Below are 18469 nucleotides of genomic sequence, written 5' to 3' on the forward strand. Positions count from 1 at the left end.
CAGTAATTAAGGTAGGTTCCACCTAATTACATTAAAGCCAGTAGTGTGTATTGGCTGTTTTATACTAAAATATCAGGATAATTTCAGCCTTGAAGGTTGCGTTGGAACATATTTTAGCAGGAAAAAGTCAAAGAGACAAATTCCAGAACTTGTTTCCTTTAATGTCCTGGGGAGACAGTATAATTCTCCATCTGGTTCCTGTTAATAACTAACCAACAAAACTCCGGAATGTATATCATTTTCTATAGAAATGGTTAAGATGGGTCCTCATCTACCCTGCCTGGTTGTGCTTACTTGTTTATTCATAGAAGGCCAAACTAACTGATTTAAGACCACTCCAGGGTGTCTTCCAACTATTTTTTTTTTTTTAATATTCCCATATGGCATATAAATTAACCACATTTTTCTTCTTTTTTTAATATCATAATTTAAAATATGAGAAGATAGAAAGCAGCCCAGGGTTAAAATAGATTAAGATTTAAAAATCAGCTTCATGTGAAACTCTTATTAAAGAATTAATTTTCTGTCAGTTAAAGTTAAATCTAGCAAAAGCAGATTCTTTATTTTCTTTAAGGTTTCACACTGGCTTGATCATTTCATCATTGCTGGGAAGACCACAGATCTTTCCAATCTCAACCATCATAGGCAGCATTGATTACTGAGCGTCACTTAGATTTCTCTATCACTGATTTAGTTCGTTGTAAATATTCTGATCAGCTCTTCCCACACCAGTCTTTTTCTCTCCAGTGTCATTGACACTGATTACTGTTGAGTCAGTTCCAACTTGTGGTGTCCCATGTGTGACAGAATAGAATTATATTCCATAGGGTTTTCAATGGACAACATCCACCTTATCTTTGGTGATTAAGTGCTGCCACTTTGACCCTGCTACCCTGGGGATCCAATCACCCTCATTGTAGTTGTTCCCCAATTCAGTAAGAGGAGTTTCCACTGTAAAATCTGATTTACATAGAAGAGCAATCACAGCAATCTTCAAGGATGCTGGGGCTCCCTTCACAAATTTATTCCTTATAGTTGTGGTGAAAGGTGTGTCCTCTGGACACTTCCTGGGTGGGACAGTGGGCCCAACATGATAAATCCATTCTAACATTTCAATTTCCTTCAGACTTAGGATACTTTTTTTTTTATAGTATACCAAGGCAGTTCTGGCATTTCAACTTCATTAGGGTAGGCCACCTGTTAGTCTACATTTCAGCCAACCTTCCAATTAAGTCATTAAATCCTTTCTAACCCCTTGAGCTAAAATACTGAATGAAGAATCTCTGGTTGGTGGACCCATATCAATAAACTCAGGCTGACCCAACTTTATGTTCCTTGAACCATTATCCTACATCCTTAGTAGCCATTCCAACACGTATTCCCTAAATTACTGTTTGTATACATTAGAAAAATCAGGCATTTCTTTTGGAGTGTAGCTGTAGCATACCTCTGGATGGGTCAGGACTAGAAGCAAAAATGGGTGGTGGTTGTGGGTCCTGGGGACATTCAGCAATGTCTTGCAAGGCATCTGCCTCAGGTAACACTCTAATTGCTGGCTGCCTCAGGCAATGTCTCAGGCAATGCCTCAAGCAAGGACTCCTAAAAGGCACCTGGGTTAATCTAATCAGAAGGGGCGGGGAGGGGGGGAGGGTGGAAGGGCTGATTTTACTGGTAAAAGTGATCTAGTATACAAAGCTGGGTTAATCTCTTCAGATGGGGGTGGAAGGTCTGGTTCTACCACCATGAGTAATTCAATAGAATTTAGGGGCTCAGTGTTCCAGGTTTAATCTATATCTGCTCATATATGCCTGTCACAATTTTCAGGATTCCATATCTTCCTAATTCATGCCCTCACTTTAACTTCAGACACCTTTGGAGGTTGGGTATTCAATTGGCATTGCAATTCAGCCATCCATAGGATAAAACTCTGGGTTTGGTTTTCAGCAATATCAACTCTGTTACTACAAGAAAGAAAATTTTCTCTTAGGGCACCAATAGTAACTTTCAGGTCCTTTATGCAGAGCGTGAACTGAACTCTGAAGCTCTGAGCTCATCCTTTTTCTTCACTTTGACTAGTGGAAGAAAGTAGGACCATCCAGCCAGCTTCATTTTTCTTGTCAATTTGACAAAAATTTTGAAAGATATCAAATACATGATTACCCAGAGCCTTGTCCTTCACACATATTTGATCCATTGGTAGTAATATTTTGTGTATCTCTTTTGCCACATCACACCATGGGTTAACAGTGCCCTCTTTACCTCTGGAAATAAAGTCATTAGGTCTTTTTTCCAAGACACCTCTGAAAAAACTCTAACCTCCAACCTTTAGGTTGGCACTCAAGTGTATTAACCTTTTGCACCACCTGGGGACTCTGTCATTAACCCAGCCCTCCTTAAACTTCTTAACTTCCTTCTTGTCATCTCTTCCTTGCTGTTTTGTCTTAATTTTTCCCATCCTCCAAAACCAAAACTCATTCTGAGTCATAGTGACCCTATAGGGTGAGTAGAGCTGCCCTGTGGGGTTTCCAAGGGTGTAATCTTTATGGAAATGTACTGCCACATCTTTCTCCCATGGAATGGTGGCAGTTCAAACTGCCAAACTTCTGGTTAGCAGCCGAGTGCTTAACTACTGTTCCACCACAGCTCATCCAAAGCCCTCTAAAAAATTTGATCAGTGTTCTCTCATATGTGCGTGTCTTTTTGAATCTAACATTTTATTCCTTACAAAATAATAATTGTCATTTTTATAGTAGTAAATAAAAAAAAAAGCTTCACTTTTCTAAATAATTCTCATACCTGCTTAGTGAATTTACATTGGTTTGCTGCTCCTAAGTAAACCTTTGAGAAGTTCCTGACTTGTGCATCAGTGGGATTTGAATCAGCTCATGTTTCTCATCTTCCCCAAAGTGCTTCTCACCCTTTTAAACACTTTCATGGTCTTTCCCACCAGAATCAAATGTAAGCTGAATTGACCACTAATTCACATGTCTCCAATCTAAGAAATAAATATTCGAATCTAACGTGCATATTTGTAATGAATTTACATTCACAAATTATTAAACTATTTTGTGTCTTTGGCTTGAGAGGTGTTGGGGGTTCTCTGCTGATTTTTAAATCCTTACACATGGTAGAATGTTTTGTCCCAAACACTAGGTCTTAGTTTCCTCACAAATGGCTTGATTTTGGATGTCTAGGTACAAGATTCACTAGTTCACATACATTGTTTAGTTGGATTATACTTATAACATGTTGAGGCCAAGTATTCAGAAATTGTGGTGAATGAGCAACTACTGCCATTTAGTTCAGTAGTACAATGGAGCAAATTACTTCATATAATCTAGAGTCTAACTTCTTTAGCAAAAGTTCCAGGTAAAAGCAGAATCATGAAAGAAAAGAAAACATTAGCTATTCTCAAAATTTTCCAAGTTGTAAAAAAAAAAAAATTATTTCTGTGTCCATTTCAACTACACTATTTTTTTTATCAGCCAGCTCCTTCCTGAAACCCAGGCTACGTGAACAGTTTCTTTGATGCAGCCCCATTGGAATAACATTTTTCTATTCTATGATAGATAATCTAAAGCTTCATATCCTATTATATAAAATGAAAGTTGAAATGATATTCTATTTGTGGGTTAACAATGGAAACCGCTCAGGTTTAGGAATAACGTGAAATTGGGCAGCTAAAATGCATTTTAATTAAGTCTGCAGGTACCCCTAGATTTTGATGGACTGTTCCATTTCCACTATTTTCTAGTTAAACTGAACTATTTCATAGAAATGAAGTAGTATCGTTGCTATTGCTGTGTGTTGTCAAGTTGATTCAGACTCATAGTGACACTATAGGACAGAGTAGAACTGTCTCATAGGGTTTCCTAGGCTGTGATGCATTTGAATTATGGTGATGTCAAAGAATACTGGACTTCCAGAAGAATGAATAAATCTGCCTTGGCAGAAGTACAGCCAGAATGATCCTTAGAAGTGAGGATGGAGAGACTTCATCTTTATGTACTTTGGACATGTTATCCAGAAAGACCACTTCCTGGAGCAGGATCATGCTTGGTAAGGTGGAGGATCAGCAACAAAGAGAAAGACCCTCAACAAGATGGATTGACACAGTGGCTGCAACAATGGGCTCAAACATAGCAATAATTGTGTGAACGAGACAGGACCTGGCAGTGTTTTGTTCTGTTGTTGCTACGAGTCGAAACTAACTCCATGGCACCTAACAACAATGACAACAACAACAAATCTTTACAGGAGCAGATCACCATGTCTTTTCTCCCCTGGAGCTTCTGGGTGGGTTCTAACTCCCAAAGTTTGGTTAGCAGCCTAGTGCTTAACCATTGTGCCATGAGGACTCCTTTAAATAGTGTTGTTGTTGTGGCGGTTGAGTTGATTCCAACTCATAGTGACCCTATAAAACAGAGTGGAACTACCTCATAGGGTTTCCAAGGAGCAGCTGATGGATTCGAACTGAGCTCTTAACCACTTTGCCACCATAGTATTAGGTATTATTTTTTCTTAACACAAATCATGTTCTATGTAGAAATAGTATTCTTATGAATATTTATTATGAATTTTTATTAACACCTTATAAATAGCAGTGAAACATTGTCTGATATTGTGCTGGAAGATGAGCCCTTCAGGTTGCAAGGCACTCAAACTATGATTGAGGATTGAGGAAGAGCTGCCTCCTCAAAGTAGAGTCAGCCTCAATGATGTGGATGGAATCAAGCTTTTAGGGCCTTCATTTGCTGATGTGCCATGACTCAAAATTAGAAGAAACAGCTGCAAGCAGCCATTAATAATTGAATTGTGGATTGTACAAAGTATGAATCTAGAAAAATTGGAAATCTTCAAAAATGAAATGGAATGCATAAACATCGTTATCCTAGGCATTAGTGAGCTAACATGGACTGGTATAGCCCATTTTGATTTGGGCAACCGTATGATCTACTATGCCAGGAATGACAACTTGTAGAGGAATGGTGTTGCATTCATCATCAAAAAGAATATTTTAGGATCGACCCTGAAATACAACACTGCCAGTGACAGGATAATAGCCATACACTGACAAGGAAGACCAGTTAATATGACTATTATTCAAATCTACGAACCAATCACTGAGGCCAAAGATGAAAGAATTAAGGTTTTTACCAATTTCTGTAGTCTGAAATTGAACAAATCAGGAAGTATTGATAATAACTAGTGATTGGAATGCAAAAGTTAGGAACAGAAGATGGATCAGTGTTGGAAAATACAGCCTTGGTAATAGAAATGGTTCTGGAGATTGCATGATAGAATTTTGCAAGACCAATGATTTCTTCATTGAAAATACCTTTTTTCAACCCCATAAATGGCAACCATACACATGGAATTCACTGAACAGAATACACAGGAATCAAATCCTCTACATCTATGTAAAAATATGATGGAAAAGCTCAATATCATCAGTCAGAACAAGGCCAGGGGCTGGCTGCAGAGGAGACCATTGATTGCTCATAAGCAAGTTCAAGTTGAGGCTGAAGAAAATTAGAACAAGTCCACAAGTATCAAAGTACCACCTTGAGTATATCTGACATCAAGGACATAATATATGAAGAAAGCAAAAGGTCATTAAAAAGACAGGAAAGAAAGAAAAGACCAAAATTGATGTCAGAAGAGACTCTGAAACTTGCTCTTAAATGTGGAGTAGCTAAAGCAAAAGGAAGAAATGATAAAATAAAAGAGCTGAATAGAAGGTTTCAAATGGTGGCTCAAGAAGACAAAGTCAAGTATTATAATGACATGTGCAAAGACCTGGAGTTAGAAATCCAAAAGGGAAGAGCACACTTGGCATTTCTCAAGCTGAAAGAACCAAAGAAAAAAATTCTAGTCTTGAATTGAAATATTGAATCATTCTACGGGCAAAATATTAAAAGATGCAGGAAGCATCAAAAGAAGATGGAAAGAATACATAAAGTCACTGTACCAAAAAGAATTGGTGGATGTTCAACCATTTCAGCAGGTATCATATGATCAGGAACTGATGGTACTGAAGGAAGAACTCCAAGCTGCATTGCACTGGCGAAAAACAAGCATCCAGGAATTGACAGATTACCAATTGAGATGTTTTCACAAACCAGTGGAGCACTGGAAGTGCTCACTAATTTATGCCAGGTAATTTTTTTTTTTAATTTGGAAGCTAGCTGCCTGGCCAACTAGCTGGAAGAGAAACATATTTATGCCTAGTCCAAAGAAAGGTGATCCAACTGAATGCAGAAATTATTGAACAATATCATTAATATCATATAGAAGTAAAATTTTGCTGAAGATAATTCAAAAGTGATTACGGCAGTACGTTCAAAACAGATTCAGAAGAGGACATGGAACAAAGGATATCATTGCTGATGTCAGATGGATCCTAGCTGAAAGCAGAGAATACCAGAAAGACGTTTACCTGTGTTTTATTGACAAATGCATTCGACTGTGTGGATCATAACAAATTATGGATAACATTATGAAGAATGGAAATTCCAGAACACTCAATTGTGCTCATGAGGAACCTGTACACAGATCAAGAGGCAGTCATTCAAACAAATAAGGGAATACTGTGTGGTTTAAAGTCAGGAAAGGTGTGCTTCAGGGCTGTATCCTTTCACCATATTTATTCATTCTGTATGCTGAGCAAATAATCTGAGAGGCTGGACTATATGGAGAAGAATGGGGCATCAGGATTGGAGGAAGACTCATTAACAACCTTTGATATGCAGATGACACAACTTTACTTGCTCAAAGTAAACAGGATTTGAAGTACTTACTGATACAGATTAAGGACCACAGCCTTCAGTATGAATTACACCTCAACATAAAGAAAACAAAAATACTCACAACTGGTCAATTACACAACATCATGATAAACAAAGAAAAGATTGAAGTCGTCAAGGGTTTCATTTTACTTTGATCCACAATCAACACCCATGGAAGCAGCAGTCAAGAAATCAAACGACCACTGCATTGGGCAAATCTGCTGCAAAAGAACTCTTTAAAGTGTTAAAAAGCAAAGATGTCACCTTAAAACTAAGGTATGCCTGACCAAAGCCATGGTGTTTTCAATTGTCTCATATGCATGGGAAAGTTGGGCAATGAATAAGGAAGAGCGAAGAAGTGAAGCCTTTCAATTATGTTGTTGGGGGGAAATATTGAATATACCATGCACTGCCAAAAGAATGACCAAATCTGTCTAGGAAGAAGTATGCTTCTTAGAAACAAGGATGGTGAGGCTTCCTTTCACATACCTTGGACGTGTTATCAGGAGTGGTCAGTCCTTGGAGAAGGACATCATGCTTGGTAAAGTAGAAGGTCATCGAAAAAGAGGAAGACCCTCAAAAAGATGGATTGACACAGTGGCTGCAACAACAGGCTCAAGCATAACAATTGTGAGGACGGCTCATGACTAGGCAGTGTATCGTTTTGTTGTACAGAGGGCTGTTATGAGTCAGAAGCGACTCTATGGCACCTAACAAAAACAACACCAACAGATACTATTTTTTGTTAATGCAAATTTTTCTTAACACTAATCATATTCTATGTAGAAACAGTATTCTCAGTAATTTCAGGGAGTTTCACATTTATCCATTTGCTAGACTTGATATTGCATAATCAGTCTTGTTACCATCATTTTACAAAGAATAATTTTTGCCTGTTTAATTTTGCCTCATTTGTTTTTCGATTCAGGCAACTGATAAACCTTCATCTTCCTGCACTTGCCCTTTTTTATGCAGGCTTGCTGAATTCATCTCTTCCCCATTTCTCAGAGGACACAATCTTAAAGCATTTCTGAGCTGCGTTGTGTGCGTCTCTCTTGGTCAGAATGAATTTGAAGGGCAGAGAATAGGAGTGTCCTCATGTGATGAACAACAACATTTGATTCCTCTATCTTAAGAATGATAACATAAAATACTTCTATTTTAAACAATTTGCAAACTTGATCTATGTTCTCTGGAGTCTTTCTTTCAGATTAATTACCATTTTTATTTATCAGACCTATTTTTAACACATAGACATAACCATTGGTCAAAAAGATGCATTTAATGTGATCTCCCAGCACTTCAGTTTTGGATTTCCTACTGCTAACAATTTTGAGATAAGACGAGCATTTCCCAGATAGGTACATTACAAAATTCATTTCACTGGAAAATCGGAGTCTAAAATAAGTTTCTTCATTTGAGATGAGGAGCCTTTAGTTTTGCTGTAGTTTCAAAGGATGTTGAAAAGAGTATAAGTGGTCATTTTTCTACACAAACATAATACTAAAATTTTTGAAATTATCTTAAAAATTAAAATAAAAGATGCATTTATCTAGAACAGATAACAAAAAAAATCATTACTTATTATTGGAGAAGATATACAAAGAGACTCCAAAGTATAATACCAATATAATTTAAAGAATTAATTTAATAAAATTGGAATTTAAACCAAACCAGTTGCCATTGACTCAATTCTGACTCATGGTGACACCATGTGTGTCGGAGTAGAACTCTGCTCCATAGGATTTTCAATGGTTAATGTTTCGGAAGTAGATTGCCGGATTTTCTTTTGAGTTGCCTCTGGGTGTACAGAAATCCCCAATTTTTGCTGAGCAGAAGAGTGCTTAACTGTTTACACCACCAAATAGACCACCCTATGTTCTAAAAATAAGTTTAATGATCTATATATTTATTCCTTACTTTAATAGAAATTATTTTATTTTGAAGAAACACTTTAAAAACTTGCTGGCTTTTGGATGGCAATATGAAATGACTAAGCCAGTATTACAAAGTTATAAAGTCTGGTGTTAAACGTTTAGAAATACAAGGTATGATGAGTTCAAGATATTTCTATTTTATTTTATTTAAACAGGAAAAAATTCCATGCTTATTTTAATAAAAACTGGGTAGGGAAATAAGAAAATAGCAGTCTGTCTTCCCTACTCTAAGGATGTATACCAAAAAAACAAACCCATTGCCCACGAGTCAATTCTCACTCATAGCGACTCTATAAGACAGAGTAGAGCTGCCCCATAGGGCTTCCAAGGAGCGCATGGTAGATTCAAACTGATGATCTTTTGGTTAGCGGCCAAGCTCTTAACCACTGCACCACCAGGGTTTAACTCCTAAAATGGGTGCTTTTTTTCATCATATGTGTGGCACAATCTAAACCCAGCAGAAGGAACATTTTGAGTGTTCTTTCACCTTGATTTCCGTCCAGGGGTGGATTAACCAGTAAGTAAGGTACGCATGGGCTTACATTAAGCACAGTATGAAAGGCCTTACTTGTGTTTACTTACTAATCTGTAGTGCGCCATTTCACATGAATTTCAGCACATCTTTGATTTTTTTTTAAGTTTATTTTGTGTTTTTTTCCCATTATTTTTATTTTGCCTTTTATTTTTGCCATCTGGCATTTTCTTTCTTATTTACTGTGATAATTTATCAGCCACAGTGATTGGGCCTGCTGAACTCTGAGAACTCTATTTTAAATTTAAAAATCAAGAAAGAGAATATATTTCTGGATTGGAAAGGACCAGCTTATCATTCTTTAACTTTTCTGGCTAAGGTCCATTTTGCTAAGAAAACAGAAGCCCCCCTATTTTCTTCCCTGCCCTGACAAATATTCCAAGTATCATTTAGTAGAGGCTGCTTGTTTACTTTAGCCTTGAATTTTATGTTGCTGGAAAAGGAAGTAGGAAAAAGGTGTAGAGAAGGGAAGGGTGGAAGTAGGAACTCAGCAATTCTGCTAAAGTCTGATGGGGAAGGGGAGAAAAGCATCAATGCCAAATCCGCTCTTTTGGTAGACTTCCTGTGCTTTCTGTGCACACTTCCCCTTCGCTTTTCCCTTGGTAATACCTAAAGGTGATCTTCATGCTTTAATCCAAAAGAATGTACCAGTGTACTTTCTATTAAAGCTCTGAACATCATCGGGCACTCTGCTTTTAATTTTTCATCACATTTGGGGAGTTTCCAAGCAGTAAAGCCAGTTGGAGTAAACTGTTCCCTCTTCCAGATTCTCTTTTTTTCAACCCACTACGTGGTACAGAAAAAGGAAAGCTAAAGTCTGCAAAATTCTTCAGAAATCTTTATCTAGAAAATACACAGAAAATTAGAAAAGGATAGGTGTATAGATACTAATTATCATTCAGAATGGATTGTTACTTCTCAACTAATGAAGATTCTTCTAATTGAGAGATTAGCAAAAAACATTGAAACTAAAATAGAAATAAAGGTGAAAAAGTGGGAGCATTTAACACACACAGTGGGAACTCAATGACCCTTTGCCAAATGAATGAGTGATAGTTTTGAGCCTGTTTCATTGGTGTCTTCATTGTATTTTAATTGGCAATTAATAACTACTTTGATACTGCATTTTCTTTCTGCAGAAAGAGTTGAGAAGAATTCTTCAAATATTTGGTCATACAAGCCCTATAAGTAAAAAATATATACGTGTATGTATGTGTGTGTATACATATAATGTACCATTATATGTGCTATTGTACTAATATGTATGTCATAAAATACACACAACCAAAAATATTAAACAAAATAGTATTTCCATAGCTCATTGGATTGTTTTTGCACACTCTGAAATAAGCACGATCCAACTTTGAAGATCACTTAAACAGAGACTATTTTTCAGCGTGTTCTAGATGGCTATACCACTTTTACTTTTCTTCTGCCTAGCCATATTAACAATGCCCAGGGCTACTAAATAGTTCACTGAAGCATCATTTTTATTCTTCACTTTCTATAGTAATAGCAATTTACTTTCATCTCAGAAATGTGGCACCTCTTCCTACAATGACCCTAGTCAAATCAGGGAGGTCCTGGGCACCCCCTTGCCAGAGTTTTAGGAAGAAAAGAGAACTACTTGAAGATACCTTATAAAAACACAGGATGTTCTCAAATCTGTACTTGAACTGACCGCTCTGTCCTGTAGGGAACTGGGTTTTTTTTTTCCTTAGAAGAAATGTAAAGCTCAGGAGGACAAATCGCCTTCATCAATACACTCATTTTGAAGAGAGATCATTTTGAGGATCAAACACGTTAAGCATGTACTTTGTTTAAGTCAATGTGCAGAGAGATTCTACATCTTTTTTTTTCTTTTTAATATATCGTTTTGAATGTAAGCCTTGTAACTCCATGTGGTAGACATGACTGGAAGGGGCAGGGAGAGGATGGAAGCCCTAAGAATCTCAGTGCGCTCTTGAGTAGGTAGCAAGTGCTGATTCAGGACTCAACCTCCCTTGCCTCCAATGCCCATCCACATGGCCATCCCTCTGGTTTTTCTGCCTCTGCTGATGGATTCAAAGTAGACAGCACTCTTGTATGTCTGCCTTCAAGATACTGTTTCACGTGGGCAGTAAACTAACTCTGAGATGATCAATGTGTTTTATGGGAATCTTCAGTTTTTTTTTTTTTTAGGTACCTCCAGATCACTTAGTATCAATGATCCTCAGAAAGTTTTCTGTTCTTTATATTTATTTATATGTGGGGTTTTCTCCTACAGGTTGGCTCTGCATCAAGAAGTATAGACCAAGTGGCTGCCTTTAGAATATTAGAGTGAGGTGACAGGGACTAAATTGCTTTCAGGAAATTTAACACTCCCTTGCAGTCACCAGGACTCCTGAAGACTTTGGAAAAGGCTCTTAGGCTCTGGAATAACTGGAGTTAATTGTGTTTTCACATTTAACAAATCATGCTAACACACTGACACACCAGGAAACTTCAAAACACTGCAGGCAGGCAAATCCCTTACCATGTACACTTCGTATAAAATGGGTCTCATAGACTAAGCCTGTGGTTAAAGGGAACGTTTTCAGAATCAATCAAAATGTCTAGTTGCATGAGCACAATACATATTGTGACATGCTCTCAGGGCCTTATCGGGAGATAAAAACATTAGATTATTTAGCTTGAGAATGAGGAAACTGAATAAGATTGAAAGGAGATTTAATAAATCTTCAACTGTATGGGGAACATTATTATATAGACAACATTGTCAAGCTGTTCTTCATTCCCAGCAAGATCAAAATAAGAGATTAACTTCAGGATAAGGGATTTAGATTAACTCTATGGGAGAACAGCTTGACAGTAATGGTTCTGATTTTAGAAAAAGCCACAAAGGGAATAATGAAGGACACTGTAGAAATAAATTACCACCACCTATCTATGAGTCGCTTATTGTTCTACAGTCAATAGGATTCAACAATTAGCCCAATTTAGCAAATATTTATCGAGTTGTTAGAGGAATCTACAGTTTGGCACAGAAATAGGACAAGTACACTGATAACCATAATACAGGGCAGATTTTAACAAAATCATAAGAGAGGAAAGTGCTTCAAGAATTCCAGAGAGGGAAAGATCCTGTACATTTGAGTAGATCAAGAAAGAATTCATCATGTTGAATATGTCATTGGAGATTGGACGGGATAAAAAACTGTAATTTTAATGCATTAAAAAGTCCTGTGGTAGTGTGTGCATGTGTGCGCACGTGTGTGTGTGTGTGTGTGTGTGTGTGTTTGAGGACGGGGAAGTATATTCAACTAAGGGAATGAAACAAGCAAAAACACAGAAATAAGTATCATGAAGAGAGGGCAGTTTAGACAACATTGATTACATAGTAATGAAAATACATCTAGAAGTACCACTGGAATAAATGGTGCAGAGAAAAGGAGCTGATAGGAGGAAGTATGCTAAGAGACAAAATTGAAGAGATAGGCAGTGAAACACCCCATTAAGGATTCCCAATTTGGGCAATGGGAATTCTTGAGAGAGCTTTTAATACATGGATGACATGAACATAATTGCGTTTAGAGAAAAACAAACAAAAAAACCACACACACACACACTCAAGTGGTGCAGAACAGATGAAAGGAGGAAAGCTGGATGTGGGGAAGTGAACTGGGAGGCTATATTAGTATTCCAGGTGGCAGGTTTTGGTAGCTTGGCCTAGGTTGTGGCTATGGAAATGGAAAGAAATGAACCAAAAGGAGACCTAGTTTGAGTAAATGGAGGAGTAAATAGAGATCTATTAGAGGTAGCAATAACAAGACTTGTTGCCAGAGCTGATGGAGAGGGTAGGATAAAGATGACTCTTAGATATCTGGCTTGTGCAATTGTTTAGACGGTGGTGCCATTTGCAGAGATATGAAAACTGAAAGGGGAACATGTTTCCAGGAGGAAATCATGATTTCAATTTAAAAAATGTTGAGTTTGAGTCACCTTTGAGATTTCAGGTAGATGGTTTAATAATTACATATAGTGGACTGAAGCTCAGGTGGTCTGGGATTAAGGTATAAATTTGCATTCTTCCGCATAAAGGTATAATCAAACCATAGTCATAAATGAAATTACATAAGGAAAGAGTATGACATGAAATGAGAAGAGATGAGGACTTAGGACAATGTCTTAAGAAACTCTCAACAACTAATGGTTTTGTTTAGAAGATAATGATTCTGTGAAGGAATCAGGAAATTACAGGATAGGAGGAAAATAGGAAGACTGCAATGTCAGAGATGCCAAGAAAAAAAGTATTCAAGAAGACAGGAATTAGTTCAAAGCATCAGATGCTGCTGAGAGGCCAAATAAGGTAAAGACTAGAATGTTTGTTAGATCAGCATGGGGTAAGAATGGGGATTCTTTCAGGAAAGCCTTCTCCATATAAAAAAAAAAAAAAAAAAAAATTTTTTTTTTTTTTCTCCATATGCTCAGGTATAATTAAATGTTCTCTCATCTGGGCTTCCACCATGGTGTGTTTATTCCTGTATGGCATTTATTATTTTGTATTACAAATGATTGAGGTGTGTCTGCTTTCCTCCCTAGGGAGGGAAAGCCTTCTTTATGCAATTTGTTTCTCAGAATATTAAGTGGCTCTTTGAAAAGGTGAAATGTTAAATAACTATTTGTTGAATATATGAGTAAAACATAGAGACTAGTTAGAGAGGCAGCAAACTTAGAGAGGACAAGAAGTTGGTGTTCCAGTGGCAAGTACCAAAGAGTTTGAGGATGAAGAGGACTAAAAAAATTCATTGCCTTCATCCATGCCATGCAGAGGTTGAGAGAATTGAGCTCTTGACCTGAAAGTCTTCTCTCCGGAACACTTTGCTCAGAACTCAGAGGAATAGTTACTCAACTCAACTGTTATTAATTGACCTCCTTTTTTTTTTTTTTAGCCATTTTGTTGTATTCCTCTATCTGCGATGTCCTTGTAGATGTCAGAGGACTTTGCTGAATGACATCATTGAAAGCTATCAGTCAGAAATCATATTATCAGCTACTGAAAAAAGCAAAGGATTTGGCTTCCTGAAGCCCCAAATGAAGTTTACCCTTAAAATCAGAGTATAATGAGCATGTGAGTAAGAACAGCTACTAACCACATGCTCTATGTTAAAACTTTGGAAATAGAATATTACCTTTCTCTCCTTCACTTTCAAATAATTTCCTTCTTCTTAGTTTACAGTTTTCTCCTTCAGAATCATTCATAGATTGTGATCGTAGTAAAAGATCAGCCTTTGTTAATGGAACATGAAAACGAAATGGAAGATTACTCAATTTGAACATAATGTAGTAAATTGTAAACTCTTTACCATTTCATATCATTTCAGCCACTTTGAGACTTAATTATTAGATTGTAGGCAAATAGCTACCGTAATTTGCTTAATGCTTGTCTCTAAATTATAAAATGCACTGTTAGAATAACTTTTGTAGTTTTGCCAGCTAATGGGGAAATCATAGTTGTAGAAGTTATCAGAAACGTCTGAGGATGATGCTGTCAGCATTTAAAGACAAAATATTCCCTTAAGTGGAATGTGTTTCCTGTAACTTATAAAATTAAAATAATAATAATTAAAAAAAATATAAAAATCCTTTGCAGAATCTGTATTACTTCAGGAATAAATGTGTAAACTAATTAGCTATGTTGCTTAAATTACATGGTAATGGTGGTCAGGTTAAATTTCCCAATATATAAGGTTGAATTTGATAAACACTACGCTTTGAACCTCTTGTTATTTTTGTTTCCAGCTTCTCTTTCCTCCCCTTATGGTTCATTCTGTACTTTATTATCAGTCTTGTAAATGAAAATGGAAGAGCCTCTTTTATTTTTTTGGGTGCTGCCTAAACTATTTATGTAAAGAAATTATCAGAGGTAGATGATCGTTTTTCAAGACAAAATCAGAATGAGGTTGATGACATTAAATTGGGATTTGATAAAGTACAGAATTAAAACCATTATTTAACAAAATACTCTTGATAATATCAACCTTTTAACACATAAATAATTTTCAACTTTTCAGTGTTTTGAAAAGAAGCAATTATTTGAGCTTGTGCTTTAAGATGTTAAATGGCACCCTAAAATCCAACACATTGCCATTGAGTCAATTCCAACTCATAGCGACCTTATAGAACAGAGTAGAACTGTCCCATAGAGTTACCAAGGAATGCTTGGTGGATTCAAACTGGTGACCTTTGGTTAGCAGCTGAAGCTTTTAACCACTGTGCCACCAATGCTTCCAAAAATGGTACCCTGGTAAACTTAAAAGTCTCTTTTTCTCCTTACTGCCCTCACAGCACCTGGGAATGACTGTAGGTCTAGGGAGAATGAAACCTGCTACCATTTACCAAACTATTGACTTGAGGCTCTTTATTCCAGAAAATATTAGCATTAAAATACACTGGCAAGGTTTAAAACTCAATATTTACTTTCAATAAAATATAATTAGAATTGGAGTGGGGTTGCAGGCGGGGAGGGGAACAGAGAAGTAACCTAGTGATAAGTTGTGGGCTACAACATAAGTTCTATGGCCATATAATAGTAGTACGTCAAAAGCTCATATTTTCACAGTAGAAGGGAGTGGAGAACATATAGGCTCTCAAAATTAATATCAGGTTAACTCACATTTGGAATTTGCTTAAGATATTATTTCTATTAGGCATATATTTTTCATTCCATTGTACTAATTTTGGCTCTTTAAAACCTGATTAATGTATATTTATGTGATTTGGAGATTGTGCTAAACATGGACCTAAACTTGAATGAGGTTAATTTTTCCATTATTATTGAGAAGACATTGCTGACTGTTGTACTGGAGTAAATAATAGCTGAGAGAGACTATTTTGACCTCTGTATAAGATAAACTCTTAAGAGATTTTTAATAGCCTAGAATCACCCATTTCCTACAAATAATTGGTACACTTAATAAAAGCTAAGTCTATTTTCAATCAACTATATCACCTAAGAGTTTCTACAAAAAGTCAATCTTAATCGACCTACTTAAAGTTTTTCAATACGTTTAAAAGAAATTAGGCCGAATTCCTGAAGAAACACCCTATAATTTAGAAATTCCAATATCTACATGGTCTTTCTTTCCCCATATTAAAAATTAGTAAAGTTTTGCTGTGATATTTAATTTGATCTTTCAGAAATTTTTGTGCAATCTAAGAATAAAATACAATGCCAGAAGTATAAGAATAAGCAAAAAAGAGTTAACATATACCTTTGCACTCTCATGTCTTAGGTTGAAAGTCAACTCTAGGTTTGTTAGAAAGTGATCAGAAAACTCAGGATACATATCCAAAACCTCTAACAAGTCTTCTCGCTGGATCTTATGCAAGTCACAATATGTGAGGGCTCTTACATCTGCATTAGACTTTCCCGGTTTGGCATAAAGATGAACCATTTCTCCAAATATATCATTTTTTCCTAAAAAAAAAGAGGGAGGGGGAAAAGGAATCCAACCATATGTTTTTCTTCTAAAGGAAAAAGGGGAATATTGACCAATCCCTGATTTCAAACTTAAGACCCTATGACCAACAAACACTTGGGAGCAAAGTTTCAGCATTCGCACTGACTGCCCAGCACAATTTGCTAAGTGGAATTTTACCTCTTATCTTCACTGGTCCTAGTATAATCCCTATTCATTTCCTTGTTTAGTCCTTTGGCTAAGCGTCTAAAATGTTGCAAACATATCTTCATTCTGGTATGCTAGCAAATAGTCTTGCCATAGAATATTTAAAAATACTTTTTGGTAGGTGTGATCTAATTTTATCAACATGGAATATGAGAAAGACCACAGTGAGTCAGATTCATAATCTGCCTATCTCCAGAGGGTCTCTGGTGGGGGTGTCAAGCAAGGGATTATGGTGGAGCATTTTAAACTCTGACGTATTGACCTTAGAAGGCTAGGGGTACAATCTGAACACACCTTGTTTCCTTTAATAACCACTTGTAGATTTTTCTTAATGAATTTGATTGTTTGACAAATAGAGTTGTATATTTTCAACTTATATGGTCGTGGCCTTTTCTCATATGGCCTCTGTTCTTCTGCAGTCCCTCCTTCTTCTCCCACCTACCCTGCGGTTACTTCAGTGTCTGGCTCATGATGAGGCCTCCCCATCCTCTCTGCCTAGACTTATGCCACCTGTTTTCAAGGTCTATTCGGTGATGAGGATGATAATGACAGCAGCAGCAGCAGCAACAAATGTTTATCGAGGACTAAGTGGGTGCCAGGCACTGTGTGAAATGCTTATGTGCATTATCTCATTTAATTCCCAAAACAACCTCATGAAATAATTACTAATTATTATCCAATCTTATGAATATTGGAAAGAGGTAAATTGATTAGCACTTTGCTAGCTGGGTGAAGTGGAGGAAGGGAGAGAGCAGCCAGGATGAAATCCTATGCATTCTGACTTGGGAGTCAAAGACCTTACACATATCTCGATATTTTCCTTGAATGTCGTTGGCTCTTAGATTTTTCTGTCCACATACCAAGACACTTAAAAATTGTACCTGGGCTGTATATGCTTAATATATAATGATATGTTATTTGATTACATAAGCTTTTAAAGATTCTTTAGTGGCAGTGTAAAACAGTGCTTCCTTACGCTACCCTGAAGCTTCTTTTCAGATTTAGAAAAACCTTAGATCTGTTATTTCAGTTTTTGGTGGACAACTTCATGTATATACTACTGTGGGAACTATCAAAGACTTTTAAACAAGAAAGTTCTAGCTAGTCAAAGCACACACACAAAATCTTGAATATTCTTATTTTAACCGAGAATTTAATGGGGAGAAATCAGATGTCATATTTTACAGTCTCGATACTGGAGAGAAGATATTAACTTCAGTTTAAAAGAATAGTCTTTCAAAAATAGAATGAATAACCATAATTTGTGAGGATTTTAGTTGCTGACTTACATGGAAATAGGGATAGAAAAGGAGAATCTCCTGAAATTCTTTATAATTTCGATACTTTAGATATAATCAAAGAAACAGCTCTGAGCTAAATTCAGCATGGGCTTTGTATTTTAATTAGCTTATAAGACTGTAAATGAGCAAGGAGTAAGTTAATTAGTGAACACAGCTTAACGACACCCTAAAATTACTATTTTATAAAGCAAGAAAACTTGTTACCTTTTTGCAGAAGCTAGCACTGTCCGATTTGAAGATCAGA

General features: G+C 36.6%; 1 protein-coding gene across 1 annotated transcript in view; it reads right to left on the bottom strand.

Moving 5' to 3' along the window:
* The window catches only part of KCNH7 (potassium voltage-gated channel subfamily H member 7), a 562840-nt gene that overhangs the window by 16189 nt on the left and 528182 nt on the right, over positions 1–18469 (bottom strand). The window contains exons 11-12 of the mRNA XM_049887314.1: positions 16511–16716; positions 14429–14525 (exon numbers count right to left, since the gene is read on the bottom strand). Of these exons, the coding sequence (XP_049743271.1) occupies positions 14429–14525; positions 16511–16716 (303 nt within the window). The remainder of the gene's footprint in view (positions 1–14428; positions 14526–16510; positions 16717–18469) is intronic.

Source organism: Elephas maximus, chromosome 6 (assembly GCF_024166365.1).
Source record: "Elephas maximus indicus isolate mEleMax1 chromosome 6, mEleMax1 primary haplotype, whole genome shotgun sequence".
NCBI classification, from domain to species: domain Eukaryota; kingdom Metazoa; phylum Chordata; class Mammalia; order Proboscidea; family Elephantidae; genus Elephas; species Elephas maximus.